This window comes from Neoarius graeffei, chromosome 16 (genome assembly GCF_027579695.1).
Source record: "Neoarius graeffei isolate fNeoGra1 chromosome 16, fNeoGra1.pri, whole genome shotgun sequence".
NCBI classification, from domain to species: Eukaryota; Metazoa; Chordata; class Actinopteri; order Siluriformes; family Ariidae; genus Neoarius; species Neoarius graeffei.
Window position 1 is genome coordinate 16,426,647 of NC_083584.1, and position 23,799 is coordinate 16,450,445.

The window sequence follows — 23,799 nt, forward strand, 5'->3', positions numbered from 1 at the left end:
ACGCGCCAGAAGCCGCCCTCGATCGGGCCAGAGCGTATCGCATACCGGTGAGTATTCAAGGGGATACATATCAGGCGTTGGTGGATTCGGGTTGTAATCAGACCTCAATTCACCAAAGCCTGGTGCAAAACAAGGCATTGGGGGGAGCACAGGGGGTGAAGGTGTTGTGTGTGCATGGGGATGTTCACAGCTACCCTTTGGTTTCGGTCCACATTTTTTTCCGAGGGGAAAAAGTCATAGTGAAGGCAGCGGTTAATCCTCGCCTTACCCACTCTTTAATTTTGGGGACTGATTGGCTGGGATTTCGGGATTTAATGACACTTAGTAAAGAGTGGGTCCTCGCCCTCCGGTACTACCTGCTGGGGCGCGCTTTCACCCTCTGTTCGGACCACATGCCCCTCCAGTGGCTCCACCGCATGAAGGATGCCAACGCGCGGCTCACCCGTTGGTATCTGGCACTCCAACCCTTTAATTTCAAGGTGGTCCACAGGCTGGGGGCGCAGATGGTCGTGGCGGACTTCCTCTCCCGTCGGGGGGGGGGGGGGGGAGTCGGCTGCAGGCTGGACGGCCGCCGGGCCTGAGTCTGGCGGTGGGGGTATGTGGCAGCGGGGGTGTGGTCAAGCGCCGGTCTGTGACAGGAGGGCGGAGTCAGGAAAGGTAAGTGGCAGAATCACTACACCTGACATCAATTAACCTGTGTATGTGTGTGTCTTCCCAGTGACCGCGCCCTACTTAAGGAGGGAGAGCGAGAGCAGAGGGGGCAGCCCGAACTAGACGCCTGACACAGATAACCATTCACACTCACATTCACACCTACGGTCAATTTAGAGTCACCAGTTAACCTAACCTGCATGTCTTTGGACTGTGGGGGAAACCGGAGCACCTGGAGGAAACCCACACGGACACGGGGAGAACATGCAAACTCCGCACAGAAAGGCCCTCGCCAGCCACGGGGCTCGAACCCGGACCTTCTTGCTGTGAGGCGACAGCGCTAACCACTACACCACCGTGCCGCCCACAACGACAACATGTATTGTCAATATTCAAATCTAAAAACACAACTCAAAAGTAGCTTTGATTTAATTGAAAATCATGTTCTTCAAGGCCTCTGTGCTCACCATGCTTCTTTATGCTACTGAGACACACATGATTAACAAAAAAATTTGTGGAGAAAATCAATGTCTTTTAATTGATTTGAATTGATCTTTGAATTGATTCACAGTGCCTCTGAATCATTCTGAACATCAGTCAAACTGATCATTTATCAAACCAGCAAATATATGAGCAAACAGAGACAATAATTATGATGATGTACGTCCTCCAGGGTTGAAGATGACCATGACTTCAATTTGGTAGGTGGTGGTTGTGGGTCCAGAGGTGACTGATGAGGCCAGTCTGGGCTTTGAAGGTACACTCACATGTTGGGCATGCGTGGGCAGGTGCTGTAGTGGGGGTGGTGACAGTTCGAGCCTTCCACATAGCTCGTTTCTTCTGGGCCTCAGCAATGCATTTCATCTATTGTGGGAGCATACACACTAATCAACGTTGCATTCTTCTTGCCTCCAAGTGGGAGCTGAAGTGTCATTGGAGGGATCGTTGATGCTCTCTGGGAGTTTGGTAAGTTTCTGGGCAAGGTGAGACTTTACAGCAAACCCAATGCCTGCCTCTCACCGTTCAGTGCTGCTACAACCACTCCAGAAGAAGGTATAACCACCACCACATTCCATGAGTTGGCCCTTGTCTGCTAGATGTGTTTCGCTGAGGGCAGCTATGCCCACATTGTAGTGAGCTAGTTCCCTGGTGTCTAGTGCAATTCTTTTCTCCGGCCTGTCTGCTTTGATGTTATCCAGGAGAGTGTGCATGTTCCATGTGCCAATGTTGAGTACCTTCGCTATCTTATTAATTTTCTTATTTGTTGCATTTCGACCACTGAGTGGGATCCCCGTCAGCCACAGTGTGCTGGCCAGGGTGAGGTGAAGTAGGCTACGTTTGAAGTACTTTTCTAGCCCCTTCCTCCATGGAGGTGAGCACAGGGCTGCTCAGGCACCCAGGGTGCTGCCGAACTCCGCTGCTGCTTCGTTCCAGCAGAGAGCGACCCTATATCCTGGGCCACCTGTGTGCAGGTTCATGACTACAGCTTCCAGTGTTTCCACATCTGCTGCTTCGCCACTTGCCCATCACCACAGGACTTGAATTTGACAATAATCAACACTAATCAACACTGTCATACAATGCCAGCTCTCTTTCCTCAGACAGTCCGTCAGAAGGCAGAAGAAAGACCTGATACAACCATATTGCTTGGATGTTCCACAACATGGTCAGTGAAGCAGATAGCAGCAGAAATCCAGCTATTTGCAGTATATTGCCAAGCATGCCAACCAAGAAATTCAACTCTTCTTCTTCTTTTGGCTGTTCCTGTTAGGGGTCACCATAGCGGTGAAAGTCCCTCCATCTCCTCCTGTCCTCCGTATCTTTTCCTGTAGCACCAACCATCCTCATGTCCTTCTTCACCACATCCATGAATCTCAATCATCATCCATCCATTATCTGTAAACGCTTATCCTGTGCAGGGTCACGGGCAAGCTGGAGCCTATCCCAGCTGACTATGGGCGAGAGGCAGGGTACACCCTGGACAAGTTGCCAGGTCATCGCAGGGCTGACACATAGAGACAAACAACCATTCACACTCACATTCACACCTACAGTCAATTTAGAGCCACCAATAAGCCTAACCTGCATGTATTTGGACTGTAGGGCAAACCAGAGCATCCAGAGGAAACCCACGCAGACACGGAGCAAACATGCAAGCTCCACACAGAAAGGCCCCCGTTGGCCACTGGGCTTGAACCCAGAACCTTCTTGCTGTGAGGTGACAATGCTAACCACTACACCACCATGCCGCCCTCCTTCATCACCCACATAGTTGATTTGGCATGAGTTTTATGCTGGATGCCCTTCCTGATGCAACTCTCCTCATTTATCCAGGCTTGGGACCAGCACTAAGAATGCACTGGGTTGTGCACCTCAGCGACTAGATTCGATGAGTGTGAATTGCATAACGCTGCCAAGGACAGAGTTGCATGGCAATCTGTGGTTAAAGCCGTCTCTCGTTTCTCCAGTTTAGGATGAGATGGAGCCGACCAAGAGAGAGTAGTACAAATTCCTTTTATTAAAAAAATATGAACGATATCTGATGATGTGTGCTCTTCCTCATGGTGCATTTTCAGATATAAACAAGTTTTCCCAAAGAAATAAAAAAAACAGGCCCAGGATGACAAGAACCCTGTCTTAGCAAGTTTTGGATATGAGCAAATCTATGATTTCTCATTAAGAGATTATTATTAGAGATGGCCCTGAGTCGATACCCAGGATTGGTGTCAGAATGCAAACAGCAAAAAATGTTGGCTCGGATTACCGAGAAACAAAAGAATGATTTCAATCTGTAACAAATCTCGGCTGAAACAACATCAAGCTGGTTGAAGTCGGTCACATGGGAACACCAGTAGCTATGTGGCCTGACGATACCAACATCCAATGAGCTATAGAGCAAAGGAAACGTGTGGGAGGTGCTCTGATATCAGCGGTGTGGAAATAAGTCATATTAAAGGGCACAGTCATTAAGCTGTTAAGCAGCTTTCTTCTTCAAGCTGCTGGATCCATTCTGGTTTATTTTCTATGCATGGCTACAAGCATCTTATCTCATGTTCCGACACACTGTGCTCTCAGTTTGAGTCCCATCCTACGTTCTTCTTCTGTGAATGTGATTCAGTCAGTCACACTTTTCATCTGAACACACGTGACGGTGCGTTAAAGCCAGAGAAAACAAACCAGGCAAAGCTTTAACATTCTGGAGTGAACAATCACGCCATTATTCATGCTGTTTTTGTGAAATAAGACTTAAGACGGATTAAATGTTACTGAATGGGGTCTCGCAGGGATTTTTTTTTTGTTTTGTTTTGTTCTGTTTAATTCCCTTCAGCCTGAACAGATCGTCTCCTGTGTTTCTCTGTGAAATGGGTGGAAGTGCATTTAGGAGTTATTTTGTCTACATTCAAGGCTACAATTACAGTGCGTGGTTGGTTAAGCTGCTCTCGCTATATTTAATTAACATCTACTGAGTTGAATTTACTTTCCCAGTGTTTGTTTGAGTAAAGCCTGTACTTGAACCTCACAGGAACTCATTTAGATCTGGAAAAGTTTATTCAACGTTGTTAGAATTAACGAATGAGGTTTAGCCCAATTGAGTTTTTTCCCCCCTCCCAAAAATTAAAATATGAATAAAAAAATAAACAATTTAAGAGTCTATTTAACCTTCTTGGTATTAATTCAACACTTTGGTAGTTAAATTTGACTTTTTAATTCAACACTTTAACACTATAAGAGTTCACTGAAACTGGAAACATTAATTCAATCCCGCATTCGTTAATTCAACACTGTAAACTTTAATTTCTCCCCTGTAAGTGTTTATTCAGTCTTCTAGGTTTTAATGCAACACTGCAAAGATTAAATCAACCATTCAGACAACACACAAACACTATAAACTTTAATTAACCACAAGTGTTCTTTCAGTGCTCTGAGTGTTAAACTGCATTCATTCAGCACATGAAGGGTTAACTGAGTAAGTGTAAAGGCGATGATACACGGGGCAGCTTTTTGGGCAGTGTTGCCAGGTAATTGTGCTTCGACACTTTCCCATTGAGATTGGACAACATCATTTCTATCTGAACAGTTTTGATCGTTTTCGGCAACTTTTTAAAATCATCCAATCAGAGTGTTCGCAGCGAATCACATGACCACCTGAGAGCTTCTGAAATTTTCAACAAGCATGGCGACGTCTCCGGCAGTGGAGCGAAGAAAAAGAGAGACAACTTGTATCTTTTTATGCCGGTAAGTTGTTCTGTATAAACCCAAAGTAGTGAATCTCATCAAATGCTTAAAAAACCAACAAACGTCTATTTTTATGTGCTCAGGTTGTAATTAAGACATCAACGTTTTTGTGGGTTTTTTTCGGCTAAGTGTAAACTGCTGTTAGCTAACCACCGCTCCACAGAGACTGAATGGGATTTAGCTAACTACAGGTGATTGTTGCTAACATAGTTAGCAGAAAGTTATCATTAGCTCATCTCATCTCATTATCTCTAGCCGCTTTATCCTGTTCTACAGGATCACAGGCAAGCTGGAGCCTATCCCAGCTGACTACGGGCGAAAGGCGGGGTACACCCTGGACAAGTCGCCAGGCCATGACAGGGCTGACACATAGACACAGACAACCATTCACACTCACATCTACGGTCAATTTAGAGTCACCAGTTAACCTAACCTGCATGTCTTTGGACTGTGGGGGAAACCGGAGCACCCAGAGGAAACCCACGGGGAGAACATGCAAACTCCGCACAGAAAGGCCCTCGCCGGCCACGGGGCTCGAACCCGGACCTTCTTATTGTGAGGCGACAGCGCTAACCACTACACCACCGTGCCGCCGTTATCATTAGCTATGTAGGGATAATGTTAGCTCTCTTGTGTCAAGTTAAAAGTGATGGGCAGCTCATGTTTTTTTTTTTGAGTTGTAATAGAGATTGTTGAACTTATCGTCTGATCTAATTCACCTACAGAGCACGACTGCTTGTGGAACCTGATGGCAAAACAGTACAAACTTAGGGATCTAAAAAAGAGAGTCTTTCGGGAACTCCGTCACTCCCTTTTCCTCCTCAGCAGCCATCTCCTGCTCCATGTCCTTTTTTCTTTTTTGCTTAGGTGAGAATTCAATAATTACATTTTTGACATTATGTTTTTTGTGATGTGTGTGTCAGTTATTAATTATAGCCAGAGGTGGACAAAGTACCCAACTTCACTGCTTCAGTCAAAGTACAGATCCCACTGGTCAGATGTTACTCCAATACAAGTGAAAGTTGTCCAGTCAAATTTTTACTTAAGTTAAAGTACTGAAGTACTTGCTTTTAAAAATACTTAAGTATTAAAAGCACATTTTATGTCAACGCATTGTTGTATTATTGACACAACACTTACAAAATCTAATGCCCCTGAAGCGACTGACTGGATTTACTGACTAGCTTGTAGAACCTGTAGAGCTGAAGCTCTATCTGACATGCTAGCAAACTCTTTTCAAACTCATAATCATATTGGGTAGCTAACATTACTAGAAAAGAAAGATTTCTACATTCTGTTTATTTGGCAAGATTATGCTAAAACTTTTCTGAAAGCACTTCAGATAAGTTAACGTTATTCATGTTAGCATAACTCTGTTTTTACATGCTAACTAACAGTGTCCAAGTTAACTAGCTCTGTGTAATCGTTAGTCGTGGACAAGGTGACGGCAACTTGGTGGGCAAATCCATAGAAAGTCATTTGACTAACCAGACTGCAAAGCTACTACAACGTTATCGCTAGCTCTAAAAGCACAGACAGCTTCACTGCAAGCTTTCTCTTGGAATAAAATATTTACATTCCTCAATATGCTTCTGCAGGTTGGATGGCGAGTTTCAAGGCCGTGATGTGGTTCGTTTCAGGCAAACAAAGCAAACATTTAAAACAAAATGAATCTTTAATCCTTTCAGAAAACTGAAACATGGGTTCTAGGTATGGTCATGGGTGCGTGAAGAACCGCCTCCTTCCATTCTGCCAGCAACTGACCGTGTTCAAATAATGTTCTTGAGAAATCATTGAACTTGATTTTATACAGTCTATGGACGTGACGTGACCCTTGTGATTAGTGATCGGCTGTCTCAGTGTCACCTGCTAAAAAAAATAATCACGTTTTAGAAAAGAAAAAACATCCACTTTCAAAGCTGCTTCATAGTAACGAGTAACGAGAACCTTGATCGAAATGTAGTCGAGTAAAAACGTACGATATTTGTCTTTCAAAGGTAGTGACATTAAAGTCATAAGTTGCCAAAAAAAAAATACTCAAGTAAAGTACAGATACTCAAAAAGTGTACTTAAGTTCAAAAGTTTGGGTTCACTTTGAAATTTCCTTATTTTTGAAAGAAAAGCACTGTTCTTTTCAATGAAGATCACTTTAAACTAATCAGAAATCCACTCTATACATTGCTAATGTGGTAAATGACTATTCTAGCTGCAAATGTCTGGTTTTTGGTGCAATATCTCCATAGGTGTATAGAGGCCCATTTCCAGCAACTATCACTCCAGTGTTCTAATGGTACAATGTGTTTGCTCATTGCCTCAGAAGGCTAATGGATGATTAGAAAACCCTTGTACAATCATGTTAGCACAGCTGAAAACAGTTGAGCTCTTTAGAGAAGCTATAAAACTGACCTTCCTTTGAGCAGATTGAGTTTCTGGAGCATCACATTTGTGGGGTCGATTAAATGCTCAAAATGGCCAGAAAAATGTCTTGACTATATTTTCTATTCATTTTACAACTTATGGTGGTAAATAAAAGTGTGACTTTTCATGGAAAACACAAAATTGTCTGGGTGACCCCAAACTTTTGAACGGCAGTGTATGTAAATGTAAATGTACTCAAGTAAATGTACTTTGTTACTGTCCACCTCTGGTTCTAGCATATGTCATTGAGGCTCATAGCATTTTTAAAGAGATTTAAAAGGCATTTGTTTATCAACAGAATAATGTGGTTATTTTGACTTATAAATGATAAAATAATGGGAAAGTATCTTTTGACCAGAGGATCTATTCAGTTTTGTTCCAGAAGTGATACTTACTTGAGTGAAATAAAGGTTGGAGCCAAGACAAAAGTGACAGCTGCAAATGTCTGTGTCCATCTTTGCCGTGTCGGTCTCCTTGGCAATAACTTTGCTCTTATCTGACTGGTTGTTGCTAATTGTCTCATCTCATCTCATTATCTCTAGCCGCTTTGTCCTGTCCTACAGGGTCACAGGCAAGCTGGAGCCTATCCAAGCTGACTACGGGCGAAAGGCGGGGTACACCCTGGACAAGTCGCCAGGTCATCACAGGGCTGACACATAGACACAGATAACCATTCACACTCACATCTACGGTCAATTTAGAGTCACCAGTTAACCTAACCTGCATGTCTTTGGACTGTGGGGGAAACCGGAGCACCCGGAGGAAACCCACGCGGACACGGGGAGAACATGCAAACTCCACACAGAAAGGCCCTCACCGGCCACGGGGCTCGAACCTGGACCTTCTTGCTGTGAGGTGACAGCGCTAACCACTACACCACCGTGCTGCCCTTGTTGCTAATTGTCTATTGTCCAAATTAGTTGCCCTGTGTTTCACTAGGTTGCCCATTGCTGGCATCATTGCCCAAAAATTTGCCCCCCGTATCCTCACCTTTAGAGTTAGATCATTCAGTCCTTTCAGCATTACAATCCCTGGAGGAAGGCTGTTTCTCCCCCCAAAAAAAAAAAAACAAACAAAAAGAAAACATCAAGATGGCGGTGTGAACGGACGCAGCGGCCCCGCTCTCTCACACCTCATAAGCTTTAATGTACTGTATTTGCACAACTGTTATTTTGTACATTGTTTGATTTTTGAGTGTATTTTTACCTATATTATCTATCTATCTATCTATCTATCTATCTATCTATCTATCTATCTATCTATCTATCTATCTATCTATCTTTTTTCTTTTTTAATATAAATATTTTTATCTGATTTTACAAGTAAGGTGAGAGAGAAACGGCATTTCAATTCTCCTTTATGTCCTGGATATATAGTGAATTGACAATAAAAATCTTTGAATCTTGAATCTTGCTCATTAAACCCTCTAGGTGTTAATTTAACAGGGTAAAAGTTGGTTCATTGAAACTTTTGGTTGTTAATTCAACAATCCAAGGTTTTATATACAGTACTGAGCAAAAGTCTTAGGCACCCTATGTTTTTTTTTTCGTACAAACTTTATCAATTTCTATTTTATGACTTCAACATTGAGTCAGAAAAATATTTTAGAGTCCAAACGTTCGTTTATTTTCCAGCACAAAATTAAATGTTAGGTTTTTGTTTTTTTTGTATCTGAGCAGCATTTTCCATAAGAGAGCACTTTTCAGATTAAAAAAAGAAAACATAATGAAGGCTACTGGGTTTTGGTACAAAATGAAGAAGCGAGTGTGACAGTCAAAGTGTCCAGAAGAACTGTGGCTGGTTCTGTAAGATGCTCAGTAAAACCTACAGCTCATTTCCGCATTAAACTGCACTCACTGTACCTGAGACTACTTTTTTTTTTAAGCAAAGGGTCGTCTCACACCAAATATCAACCTTGTTTCATTTATTATGGCTTACTGCTTATAGTTTATAGTATTTTTTTTATGTTGAAACATTTCATTTCATTATTTTTTAAGCCATTTTTGGTTGACAGCTTTTTTCATGCGCTTAAGACTTTTGCTGATTTAACATATAGCTTATCATTAAAACCTTTACGAGTTAATAAAATCCTGTAAATAATTGTTCAGCCATGTAGGGGTTGATTTAACACTAAACAATAATTTGACCTGTTAGGATTTAATTAAATCCTGCTTGTATTTATTCAGTGTTGTTAGTTAATTAGACGATGTACAGTATGTGTTACACACTTTGGGGTTCATTCAACCCATTCGTTGCTAATTCAGCGCTGTAAATGTTAATCTCATCCCATTGGTGTTGATTCACCACTGCCAGATTATCATTAATGTAGTCTTGGAGATGTTAATTTAGCTGTGTATGTGCTACAATTAACTACGTAGGTGCCAATTTAATCCTGTTAATTTATCTCTAAGTGTTCATTCAACCCTGCAGGTGTTAATTTAGCTATGCAGATGCTAGTTTAACCATGTCATTGTTAACTGAACACTTTGCGTTCTTTCAATCCTGTTGGTGTTAACTGAACGATGTAGGTGTTAAAACTGACGCATTGCTGGAAGAGTAAAAGCTAGACTGCCTTTCAGATTTTTCAAGTGTAGGTCATAAAAATAATTTTCTCCGACACACAATTATTTTTGTTTAGTGATTGAAAGCTACTGAATTCGAATCACATACTTCTAATTTTATTAGTTTTTTTTAATAGAAAAATTAACGAATTTAGGGCCACGTGGCCCTAAATTCTCTGCTATTTTTTCCTGCTTCACCATGACCCAATACAAGATACTACGTCATGCATCACGTGGTGGGCTTTCCCTGTTCACGCAAGGTGTTGTGGGATACAAATTTGAAACAGGAGAGAAAAATGGAGGACACGAGTGTGCGAATGAAACCTGAAAGACCGACTACAGTAATGGAAAGTGAAAAGAAAAGATGTTATATTGCAAAGGAAAGGAAACGCAGGACCAAACTAATAAATATTGGTGGTCAGCAAGCACCTCGGTGTGATCAGCTGTTCGTTTAGTGACAATGATGGAACTGTCAGTACACGGTCAAAGGTAAACCTGCGCATGCGCACACGGACCTCCTCTGTCTGCTTGACTGCGCAAAGTGAGTGATTTTCATGCGCATTATTTGCTCAGGAATCCCCTCAAATTAAATAACTTCCCAGCCACAGAATGGCCTGATATTTTGTGAGATATTACACAAATAAACATATCACAATGACCACATTTCAGAGGGAACTAAATTTCACAGATTTTATGAAATCGAAAGGCTGTCTCGCTTTAATTCAACCTTGTATGTGTTAATTTAACACTTTAAGAATTCATTCAACACAATAGGTATTTAACAATACAGCTGTTAAAATTAACTACACGCTACCGTTCAAAAGTTTGGGGTCACTTTGAAATGTCCTTATTTTTGAAAGAAAAGCACTGTTCTTTTCAATGAAGATCACTTTAAACTAATCAGAAATCCACTCTATACATTGCTAATGTGGTAAATGACTATTCTAGCTGCAAATGTCTGGTTTTTGGTGCAATATCTCCATAGGTGTATAGAGGCCCATTTCCAGCAACTATCACTCCAGTGTTCTAATGGTACAATGTGTTTGCTCATTGCCTCAGAAGGCTAATGGATGATTAGAAAACCCTTGTACAATCATGTTAGCACAGCTGAAAACAGTTGAGCTCTTTAGAGAAGCTATAAAACTGACCTTCCTTTGAGCAGATTGAGTTTCTGGAGCATCACATTTGTGGGGTCGATTAAATGCTCAAAATGGCCAGAAAAATGTCTTGACTATATTTTCTATTCATTTTACAACTTATGGTGGTAAATAAAAGTGTGACTTTTCATGGAAAACACAAAATTGTCTGGGTGACCCCAAACTTTTGAACGGTAGTGTATATGTTTTTATACAATATTTTAACAGTTAAGGTCCTGGGTTCGAGCCCTGGGGCCGGCGAGGGCCTTTCTATGTGGAGTTTGCATGTTCTCTCCGTGTCCGCGTGGGTTTCCTTCGGGTGCTCCGGTTTCCCCCACAGTCCAAAGACATGCAGGTTAGGTTAACTGGTGACTCTAAATTGACCGTAGGTGTGAGTGTGAATGGTTGTCTGTGTCTATGTGTCAGCCCTGTGATGACCTGGTGACTTGTCCAGGGTGTACCCCGCCTTTCGCCCGTAGTCAGCTGGGATAGGCTCCAGCTTGCCTGCGACCCTGTAGAAGGATAAAGTGGCTAGAGATAATGAGATGAGATGAGATGAGATGGTCCGCCTCTGAAAAAACTTGGCATTTGGATTTCCAGGCAAACACTGATTTTCATGACATCATCTGCGGGACGCCTCCTTCTGAATCCTACGTCAGCGCTGGTTTGTTTATGGGAAAACGACCTGGTGGTTTTCTGCAAATTTCTTCAACGTTATCGCGTAATTATTAAAATGGTTAACAGATGTATCGTAGGAGGGTGTAGCAACACCAATCTTGATGGGATTAGTACTCATCGTTTTCCAAAAGACCGGACAATGAGAGAGCTTGGTCTACACAGGCTGTGCACTGAAACTGCGCAAGCTCACGCAGCCTGCTGGCGCTTCCTCAGGTGACATCACAAATCTGGCTCCAGACTCCCTTGGGATTTTTCCAGACGCATTTGGTTATTTTATTTTTTTCTGCTGTAGACAGATGGCCTTGTGCAAAATGACCCTTCTGGATGAGTGTGTAAAGGGACATACTTTCATCTCATCTCATCTCATTATCTGTAGCCGCTTTATCCTGTTCTACAGGGTCGCAGGCAAGCTGGAGCCTATCCCAGCTGACTACTGGCGAAAGGCGGGGTACACCCTGGACAAGTCGCCAGGTCATCACAGGGCTGACACATAGACACAGACAACCATTCACACTCACACCTACGGTCAATTTAGAGTCACCAGTTAACCTAACTGCATGTCTTTGGACTGTGGGGGAAACCGGAGCACCCGGAGGAAACCCACGCGGACACGGGGAGAACATGCAAACTCCGCACAGAAAGGCCCTCGCCGGCCACGGGGCTCGAACCCGGACCTTCTTGCTGTGAGGCGACAGCGCTAACCACTACACCACCGTGCCGCCACATACTTTCATATTAAAAAAAATGAAATTGGTCCAGAATATGTTCTTTAACGATATAACTGTTAATTTATTTTTGAAGAGTCAATTCAATCATGTTTAATGCAAGTATGTAAGTGTTTATGTTATATGGACACAAGTGTTTTACTGGGAAATACGCCACTTGTATTTTCCATACGAGCCCCATCCGGGACATGGAGAAGCAAAACCGTGACATAAATCTCTATATGTCACTTGTGATGAAATCAATGAATAGTTTTGATAAATTCGGGTCCTTTTTGTTTGCGAATGTGTCGATATAATAAAAAGAAAATCATATGATGGCGTGAAGGTATGAAGTTTATCGTCTCGCGTTGAAAAACTTGTATTTTTCATACGAAATACATCACAGATCTGAGTGACATATTTAAATAATATTGACTGGCATTGAGTGGTATCTCATCTCATCTCATCTCATTATCTCTAGACGCTTTATCCTGTTCTACAGGGTTGCAGGCAAGCTGGAGCCTATCCCAGCTATACGGGCGAAAGGCGGGGTACACCCTGGACAAGTCGCCAGGTCATCACAGGGCTGACACATAGACACAGACAACCATTCACACTCACATTCACACCTACGGTCAATTTAGAGTCACCAGTTAACCTAACCTGCATGTCTTTGGACTGTGGGGGAAACCGGAGCACCCGGAGGAAACCCACGCGGACACGGGGAGAACATGCAAACTCCACACAGAAAGGCCCTCGCCGGCTGCGAACCCAGGACCTTCTTGCTGTCAGGTGAGGCAACAGTGCTAATTCACCACTACACCACCGTGCCGCCCTGAACCCTGTATATGTTTATTCCATATTATTATAAGAGTTCTGTAGGTGTTCATTTCACCCTGTGTTTGTACTACTGTAACCCTGGAGTGGGCTGGATGAGATAGTGTTCCAGATGAAGATTTCAGAGTTCCCTCTCTCTCTCATCCAGGTCTCCAACTCTCCCCAGCACACACACACACACACACACACAGGCGCATTAGACACGCCACTAAAGTCCACCACTGGCGACCATAAAGGGCGCTTTGTGCCGGAGAAGTGGCTTGTTAAAGAGCTGGCAGTGTCTTTATGAACTCCGCCGCATCGCCGTCCCCTAGAAACCGACCTTTCACATGCTAATCAGCGCAAACCGGCATCGGCGGAGTCACCCGGTGCAAAGATCGCAGTTGCGCGCGAGGCAAGAGCATCTGCGCCGGGCATCGACCTTTGGCGCGGGACTAAACCGATACACACCAGAGTTCAGCTCGGGCACGAGTTCAGCTTGCGTGCCAATCCGAAAGTAGTTCCCAAAGATTAAAGAATAATAATAATAATAATAATAATAATAATAATAATAAATGCACAAGGCTTCTTTCTTTCTTTCTTTCTTTCTTTCTTTCTTGTGGAATAATAAAAATGTGCAATAAAGTTTATATATATATATATATATAGACACACACACACGCGCGCACATGGTGGTTGTGCTAGAGGAAGAGTTTACCCTGGTAGCGCTTCTGCTCGTCTTTGGCCAATAGGACGGCGATCCGCAGCCCGATCCCGGAAGAACAGCCGGTAATGAGGACCACTTTCTGGCTCGCGCTCGCCATGACCACTGCGCGCGCTGCTCACTCTCCGCTCCCGTCTCTCTCTCTCTCTCACAGCGCGAGGGGGCCGCGGGAGCGCGCGACATGGTCACATGGCCGAGGACATGCGCGACCTGTGATTAACGCGCACTAACACACTGCAGAGCAGGAGGGTCAAACCCAAACACACAGCGGGCCACAATTTCAAACTTGAACAAAGTCGCGGGCCAACATTGAACAAATGAGGGACTCCCTAAAGTGAATGACGCATGAAATGGAATGACGAATGACAGCTAGTGATTTGAACAATAAATGGTCCCTTGTCATTCAGATTCTTATAAATGGAATAACGATTGAAATGTAGGTGGAATGACATGCTTTCAGCTCATGAAATGGAAGGACATTGTTTCTAAGTGGAATGACATACTTTTAGGTTATGTTATCAGTGATATTACCTTTTACAAATGGAATGACAGCGTTTCCAGGTGGAATGACGGGACTCCCTAAAGTGAATGACGCATGAAATGGAATGACGAATGACAGGTAGTAAATTTGAACAATAAATGGTCCCTTGTCATTCAGATTCTTACAAATGGAATAACGATTGAAATCTTTAGTTTTAGACCTCCCTAGGATAAGATAAGTGGGTGCTTGGTGGGATATCAGCTTTTACAAATGGAATGACAGGGTTTCTATATGTATTGACTTACTTTGAGCTAATGTTGTCAGTGATATCACCTTTTACAAATGGAATGATAAGGTTTATAGGTGGAATGACATACTTTGAGGCAATTTTATCAGTGATATCAAATTAACAAATGGAATGACATTGTTTCTAGGGTTAGGGTTAGGTTATAGGTGATATCACTGATAACATTGCCTCAAAGTATGTCATTCCAGGGACTCCCCAAAGTGAATGATGCATGAAATGGAATGACGAATGACAGCTAGTGATTTGAACAATAAATGGTCCCTTGTCATTCAGATTCTTATAAATGGAATAACAATTGAAATGTAGGTGGAATGACATGCTTTCAGCTCATGAAATGGAAGGACATTGTTTCTAAGTGGAATGACATACTTTTAGGTTATGTTATCAGTGAAATCCCCTTTTACAAATGGAATGACAGTGTTTTTAGGTGGAATGACATACTTTGAGGCAATGTTACAACATTAGCTCAAAGTAAGTCAATACATATAGAAACCCTGTCATTCCATTTGTAAAAGCTGATATCCCACCAAGCACCCACTTATCTTATCCTAGGGAGGTCTAAAACTAAAGATTTCAATCGTTATTCCATTTGTAAGAATCTGAATGACAAGGGACCATTTATTGTTCAAATTTACTACCTGTCATTCGTCATTCCATTTCATGCGTCATTCACTTTAGGGAGTCCTACAAATGAACCTTTTAATATGGACCCAAACAAGTTTTGCTTTAACATTGAATAAGGAAAAAGCAACGCTTATGACTAGAGTAGAGTGGGGGAAAAAGCCCCCCTTAAAGTGCTTATGACACGAACATCACTCTATGCAATTTCTTAAATAAACTATACAATATGGCAAACTGTTAGGGATTTGCTGGGATTCGAACCTGGTTCGTTGGTGTGATAATCCAGCAAACCCCCACTAGGCCACCAGGGGGATGACTCAAATGCAGAGGCGTGAGGCGGAAGTAGAAAAAGTATCAAACAACAGTTTATTTACACTATGTACAATATTTACAATCCGATGAAAAAACAAAAAAAAAGAAAATCCAAAAGCTCAGAAGATAACAAAAATAAAAATATCCAAAGGTACAAAACAAAAGCCAAAAAACCAGAAAAGCAAAGTGCAAAACAAAGAACACGGTACAGAGGAAACTGGAGATAAACATAACAGCACAAAGACTCCGTGACAAGAGGACTGAACTCAGGGGGTATAAATACACAAACTAAATTGAACACAGGTGAAAATAATCAGGACTAAACAGGCAATTAACACAGACACAAAACACAGGAACAGTGGTGGCCTCTAGAGGCCAAAACAAACATGACACGCAAAGGAAATAACAGCGGCCTCTAGAGGCCAAAACAGTCCCAGTCCTAACAGGACCCCCCTCCCCCCCCCAGGAGCGTCTCCTGACGTTCCCAGGGCGATCCGGATGGGCCGAATGGAAGTCCCGACACAGTTCTTTATCTAGGACATCCCGAGCAGGAACCCAGCAGCGCTCCTCAGGACCATAGCCCTCCCAGTCCACCAGATATTGCAACCCGCCGCGGACCCGGCGGGAGTCAAGCAGGCGATGCACAGTGAACACAGTCTGACCCTGGAAGATGCGGGGGGGTGGGGGGTTCCTAGGGGCAGGGGCATACGTAGACGTCAGTACGGGCCGCAACAGGGAAACATGGAAAGTGGGGTTGATCCTTAGAGTCCGGGGCAACTGGAGCCGGTAGGAGACAGGGTTCACCCTGCGCTCCACCTTGAAAGGGCCAATGTAGTGAGGAGCAAGCTTGCGGTTCTCCACCCGCAGCGGAAGGTCCTTAGTGGACAGCCAAACCCGCTGCCCAAGGCGGAAAGCGTGTGCAGGTCTTCTATGGCGGTTGGCCTGAGTCTGGTTGGTTCTGGAGGTCTGTATGAGGGTCTTCCTGACCTTGCTCCAGGTCTTGCGACACTGTCTCACATATTGCTTGACCGAGGGCACCCCCGCGTCCTCCTCCTGGTCCGGGAACAGAGGTGGCTGGAACCCGAATTGGCACTGGAATGGCGACAGCTTGGTGGCCGATGACTGCAGGGTGTTGTGGGCGTACTCCGCCCATGGCAGCCAGGTGCTCCACGATGTCGGGTTATCCATAGCCAGGCCTCGCAGGGTGGTTTCCAGGTCCTGGTTGAGCCTCTCCGTCTGACCATTGGACTGTGGGTGAAACCCAGAGGAGAGGCTGGCAGTGGCTCCGATGACCTTGCAGAACCCGTACCACACTCGGGAGAAGAACTGGGGCCCTCGGTCTGAGACGATGTCCTGTGGGAGACCAAAGACTCGGAAGACATGATTAAACATAAGTTTAGCTGTTTCAAGGGCAGAGGGGAGTTTGCACAGTGGTATGAAGTGGCAGGCCTTGGAGAATCTGTCAACTATGACCAAAATGACTGTGTTACCTTGTGACTCAGCGAGACCCGTGATGAAGTCGACTGCCACGTGGGACCAGGGACGCCGGGGAATGGTCAGAGGATGCAGAAGACCCTGGGGACGCTGTCGCGGGTTCTTGGTTCTGGTGCAGACCTCACAGGACAGGACAAATGACCTTACTTCCTTCTCCATGTTAGGCCACCAGAAGCGTCTTTTCAGGAAGTCCAGGGTCCTCCGAGCTCCCGGGTGGGCGGTGAGAGGGGAAGAGTGACCCCACTGGAGAACCTTGGCCCGGGCTTGATGTGGGACGTACAAGAGGCCCGGTGGCCCTGTCCCAGGACCGGGGTCCTGGCGTTGGGCTCGTCGGACAGCCTCCTCAATACCCCAGCGGACAGGGGCCACAATCCGGGACACAGGGATAATAGGCCCAACTTCACTCTCCCTGTTAGTGGCAGAGAACAGCCTGGACAGTGCGTCAGGTTTGGTGTTCTTGGAGCCGGGGCGGTACGAGAGGGTGAAGTCAAACTGACTGAAAAACAGGGCCCACCTAGCCTGTCGAGGGTTCAGTCTCTTGGCTTGCTGGAGGTACTCCAGGTTCTTGTGGTCAGTCCAAACCAGGAATGGATGTTGCGCTCCCTCCAGCCAGTGCCTCCACTCCTCAAGGGCCAGTTTGACTGCTAGCAGTTCTCGATCCCCCACATCGTACCGGGACTCCGCAGGACTCAGGCGGTGGGAGAAGTAAGCGCAGGGGTGCAGCTTTCCTTCCGAACGTTGAGAGAGCACCGCGCCGACACCACTGTCCGAGGCGTCCACCTCCACGATGAATGGTTGGGAGGTGTCCGGGAGGACCAGAATGGGTGCCATGCAGAAGCGGTCCTTGAGGTCTTTGAATGCCTTTTCCGCCTGAGGAGACCAGACATAAGATCCACCTGTCCCTTTGGTGAGGTCCGACATGGGTGCTGCTACAGAACTGAAGTTCCTGATGAACTTGCGGTAGAAGTTAGCGAATCCTAAGAACCGCTGAACCTCCTTAATGGACTTGGGAGTAGGCCAGTCCCGGATGGCCAGGGTCTTGGCAGGGTCCATTTGGAGTTGGCCTGTCCATACAATAAATCCCAGAAAGGAGACCTCGGAAACATGAAATTCGCATTTCTGGGCCTTGGCGAACAGATTGTTCTATAGCAGCCTCTGGAGAACCTGGCAGACATGGTGGTGGTGCTCCTGCATGGTCTTGGAAAAAATAAGGATGTCGTCGAGGTAGACAAAAACGTACAGGTTAATCATGTCACTTAAGACGTCGTTGATTAGGGCCTGAAAAACAGCTGGTGCGTTGGTGAGTCCGAAGGGCATCACCTGGTATTCATAGTGCCCAGACGGGGTGTTAAAGGCAGTCTTCCACTCGTCTCCCTGTCGGATACGGATGAGGTGGTATGCGTTCCGTAGGTCCAACTTGGTGAAGACGGTGGCACCTTGGAGCAGGTCGAAAGCTGTGGACATCAGCGGAAGGGGATATCGGTTGCGCACAGTGATCTTGTTCAGGCCCCTGTAGTCAATACATGGTCGGAGCCCCCATCCTTCTTGCCGACAAAGAAGAAGCCGGCACCAGCAGGTGAGGTGGAGGGTCGAATGAACCCAGAGACCAGGGCGTCTTTGAGGTATTCCTCCATGGCCTTGCGTTCTGGCTGAGAGAGGGAAAACAGTCTGCCACGAGGAGGGGTAGTCCCAGGGAGCAAGTCGATGGCACAGTCGTAGGCCCGGTGCGGAGGAAGAACGGTGGCCCTGCTCTTGCTGAAGACCTCTTTGAGATCCCAGTACTCTGTGGGAACTTGAGATAACTCGGTGAGATCAGGGGGCTCGGCAGGAGACACAGGAGAGCTAGAGAGCAGACAAGAGGCATGGCATGCAGGGCCCCATTCCACAACCTGGCTTGTTACCCAGTCTATGCGAGGGTTGTGGCGAGTAAGCCAAGGAAGGCCTAGAATAACTGGGAACTCAGGTGAAGGAATCAGGTGCAGGGATATTTCTTCCTTGTGACCTTGAGACTGGAGGAAGACTGGAGAAGTAACTTGGGTGACTCTTCCATCACCTAACGCTTGGCCATCGAGGGCAGACACAGACAGTGGGACTTCAAGAGGTGCAGTCGGAATATTGATGCTTTGGGCGAAGTGAATATCCATAAAGTTCCCAGCCGCCCCTGAGTCTAACAAAGCTTGACAAGAGTGGACAGACTCACCCCAGGAGATGGAGACCGGGATGTAGATTCCTTGGCCAGGGAGTCCAGGAGAGAGGGTAGGCCCCGTCACAACCCTCCCTCGGCTGGACAGGGCGGTCCTTTTCCCAAGAGTTCGGGACATGATGCTCGGAAGTGACCAGGCTTGCCACAGTAGATGCAGCACTTGTCCCTCCTTCTGCGCTCCCTGTCAGATGCGGAGAGGCGAGTATGACCCACTTGCATGGGTTCTGGGCAGTCACTGAAGGAGGTAGACAGTTTCCAGGTAGAGGTAGGGAGGCCGGGGGGGCTCAAGGCTTGGTGGCGTTCTCTCATCCTGTTGTCCAGACGAATAGCATGTGAGATGAGGGTTTCGAGGTCACTTGGGCATCCAATAGAGGCCAGACCGTCCTTGATGGGGTCAGACAGACCATGGTGGAAGGCTGACACCAGGGCAGTCTCATTCCATCCACTTACTGCTGCGAGCGTTCGGAACGAGATGGCGTAATCTGCGACGCTTCCTCCTTGCCGGATGGACATGAGCTTTCGGGCTGCGTCGGTACTGATGTCTGCCTGATCAAAGACCCGAAGCATCTCTTCAGAAAACAGCTGGAAATCAAAGCACTCAGGTCCCTGTCTCTGCCAGATAGCAGTAGCCCAGGCTCGCGCCTTACCAGCTAATAAGGTTATCACAAAGGCAATCTTGCGGCGATCCGTAGTGTAGGTGGTAGGCTGAAGCTCAAAGGTGAGTTGACACTGGGTAAGGAACTCTTGGCACTCACTGTGCTTGCCGTCATACCTCTGTGGTGCAGGAAGGCTGGGTTCGCGAGGTGAAGAAGGCAGCATGGCAGGAGGCACTGGAGCAGGAGCGGGAGCTGGATCAGGAGCAGGAGCTGGATCAGGATGAGGAGATGCAGGCAGAGATGTCAGCTGTGCCAGGGTTTTCCCAATTTGCTGAAGCAGTTCCTCGTGGCGAGCAAGGGCCTCACGTTAGCTGGTGAGCGTACGTCCATGAGCGTCCATGGTCACTCTGAAGCGTGTCAAAGCTGCCATAATTCCCTGAAGGTTGGCCGGGTAGACAGTTGAAGCAGCCTCTGCTGAGTCGGTCATGACGGAGTCTTTCTGTTAGGGATTTGCTGGGATTCAAACCTGGTTCGTTGGTGTGATAATCCAGCAAACCCCCACTAGGCCACCAGGGGGATGACTCAAATGCAGAGGCGTGAGGCGGAAGTAGAAAAAGTATCAAACAACAGTTTATTTACACTATGTACAATATTTACAATCCGATGAAAAAACAAAAAAAAAAGAAAATCCAAAAGCTCAGAAGATAACAAAAATAAAACTATCCAAAGGTACAAAACAAAAGCCAAAAAACCAGAAAAGCAAAGTGCAAAACAAAGAACACGGTACAGAGGAAACTGGAGATAAACATAACAGCACAAAGACTCCGTGACAAGAGGACTGAACTCAGGGGGTATAAATACACAAACTAAATTGAACACAGGTGAAAATAATCAGGACTAAACAGGGAATTAACACAGACACAAAACACAGGAACAGTGGTGGCCTCTAGAGGCCAAAACAAACATGACATGCAAAGGAAATAACAGCAGCCTCTAGAGGCCAAAACAGTCCCAGTCCTAACAAAACATGTTAGATTTCTGTTATAATTACGTGAAAAGAAGCTGTTGTTACACAAATATCCAACTTTTAATTGCACAGCGCAAGAAAACTGGGTCCGTGGCTCGCGGCCATGTTGTGACGTCAGCGGGAGAACACACTGCGGTTCACTGGCTGTTCTGCTCTGGTTCTACTCAATGGAAATGGCGCATGAAAACGCCGGTGAACTCTCTAGTGCTAGCTCTTCCTCTTCTGGGAGTCTAGAATTGTGTTGATCTCTTCTGAATAGAATCTATGATAGCCTACCCTCTTTACCCTTTGCCTCTCATTGCTAGGCGGCAGTTACATGAAAGCCGCAAGCTTTCACAAGCAAATACATGACTGATATCACGCCGACTTTATGATTACATTTATGATTATCATGTAGAATCTATAGCTCTACGTACCTTTATCTTATGTCATTTCACAACACATGTTCTGACAGGAGGACTGTCTTTGGATCCGGCATAGCTACTAGTAGACCCCCTCCGGAATACTGGCAGTGTTGCCAGTTGGGCGGTTTCAAGTGCATTTTGGTGGGTTTTGAACATATTTTGGGCTGGAAAACGTCAGCAGTATCTGGCAACAGATACTGCTGACGTTTTCCAGCCCAAAATATGTTCAAAACCCACCAAAATGCACTTGAAACCGCTCAACTGGGCGGGAAACCTCCCAATCTGGCAACACTGCGTAGGCACTGCTGATGGTAGTAACACACGTTTGTGATGAACTGAACACCCAAGAGATTCTTTTAAGCTGGGAAGGGTGTCAAAACAATCCAAATCGAAGTGTTCAGAGCACAGGACGGATGTTGGTGAGGGCTCCCACTTGTCACGAGTGCGCCTGACTTGCTTCACCCACTTCGCATGCAGCTTGGGATCTCTGGGAAACTTGAATAAACTTACCCCATCCTTGTAGGTGTTAGGGTTTTTGCTGGGATTCGAACCTGGTTCGTTGGTGTGATAATCCAGCAAACCCCCACTAGGCCACCAGGGGGATGACTCAAATGCAGAGGCGTGAGGCGGAAGTAGAAAAAGAATCAAAAGGTTTATTTAAACTATATACACTATATACAGGGCAAAACAAAAGACAAAAAAAACCAAAGAGTATAATCCAAAAGAAAAGCAAAGTGCAAAAATACAAAAGCTAAGAAGATCAAAAAACACAGTACAAAGGAAACTGGAGATAAACATAACAGCACAAAGACTCCGTGACAAGAGGACTGAACTCAGGGGTATAAATAGACAAACTAATTAAGGACACAGGTGAAGATAATTAGGCAATTAACACAAACACAAAACACAGGAACAGTGGCGGCCTCTAGAGGCCAAAATAAACACGACATGAAAAGGAAATAACAGCGGCCTCTAGAGGCCAAAACAGTCCTAGTCCTAACAGGACCCCCCCCTCTAGGAGCGTCTCCTGACGTTCCCAGGGCGATCCGGATGGGCCGAATGGAAGTCCCGACATAGTTCTTTATCAAGGACATCCCGAGCAGGAACCCAGCAGCGCTCCTCAGGACCATAGCCCTCCCAGTCCACCAGATATTGCAACCCGCCGCGGACCCGGCGGGAGTCAAGCAGGCGATTCACAGTGAACACAGTCTGCCCCTGGAAGATGCGGGGGGGTGGGGGGTTCCTAGGGGCAGGGGCATACGTAGACGTCAGTACGGGCCGTAACAGGGAAACATGGAAAGTGGGGTTGATCCTCAGAGTCCGGGGCAACTGGAGCCGGTAGGAGACAGGGTTCACCCTGCGCACCACCTTGAAGGGGCCAATGTAGCGAGGAGCAAGCTTGCGGTTCTCCACCCGCAGTGGAAGGTCCTTAGTGGACAGCCAAACACGCTGCCCAGGGCGGAAAGCGTGTGCAGGTCTTCTATGGCGGTTGGCCTGAGTCTGGTTGGTTCTGGAGGTCTGTATGAGGGTCTTCCTGACCTTGCTCCAGGTCTTGCGACACCGTCTCACATATTGGTTGACCGAGGGCACCCCCGCGTCCTCCTCCTGGTCCGGGAGAGAGGGTAGGCCCCGTCACAACCCTCCCTCGGCTGGACGGGGCGGTCCTTTTCCCAAGAGTTCGGGACATGATGCTCGGAAGTGACCAGGCTTGCCACAGTAGATGCAGCACTTGTCCCTCCTTCTGCGCTCCCTCTCAGATGCGGAGAGGCGAGTACGACCCACTTGCATGGGTTCTGGACAGTCACTGAAGGAGGTAGACGGTCTCCAGGTAGAGGTAGGGAGGCTGGGGGGGCTCAAGGCTTGGTGGCGTTCTCTCATCCTGTTGTCCAGACGAATAGCATGTGAGATTAGGGTTTCGAGGTCACTTGGGCATCCAATAGAGGCCAGACCGTCCTTGATGGGGTCAGACAGACCATGGTGGAAGGCTGACACCAGGGCAGTCTCGTTCCATCCACTTACTGCTGCGAGTGTTCGGAACGAGATGGCGTAATCTGCGACGCTTCCTCCTTGCCGGATGGACATGAGCTTTCGGGCTGCGTCGGTACTGATGTCTGCCTGATCGAAGACCCGAAGCATCTCTTCAGAAAACAGCTGGAAATCAAAGCACTCAGGTCCCTGTCTTTGCCAGATAGCAGTAGCCCAGGCTCGCGCCTTACCAGCTAATAAGGTGATCACAAAGGCAATCTTGCGGCGATCCGTAGTGTAGGTGGTAGGCTGAAGCTCAAAGGTGAGTTGACACTGGGTAAGGAACTCTCGGCACTCACTGTGCTTGCCGTCATACCTCTGTGGTGCAGGAAGGCTGGGTTCGCGAGGTGAAGAAGGCAGCATTGCAGGAGGCACTGGAGCAGGAGTGGGAGCTGGATCAGGAGC

The 23,799-nt window shown here is 46.2% G+C and overlaps 1 protein-coding gene across 1 annotated transcript in view; it reads right to left on the reverse strand.

Moving 5' to 3' along the window:
- The window catches only part of rdh8a (retinol dehydrogenase 8a), a 28,996-nt gene extending 14,966 nt beyond the window's left edge, over positions 1-14,030 (reverse strand). Inside the window, exon 1 of the mRNA XM_060941995.1 lies at positions 13,919-14,030. Within this exon, the coding sequence (XP_060797978.1) occupies positions 13,919-14,024 (106 nt within the window). The 5' untranslated portion in view covers positions 14,025-14,030. The remainder of the gene's footprint in view (positions 1-13,918) is intronic.
- Between the last annotated feature and the right edge of the window lie 9,769 nt (positions 14,031-23,799).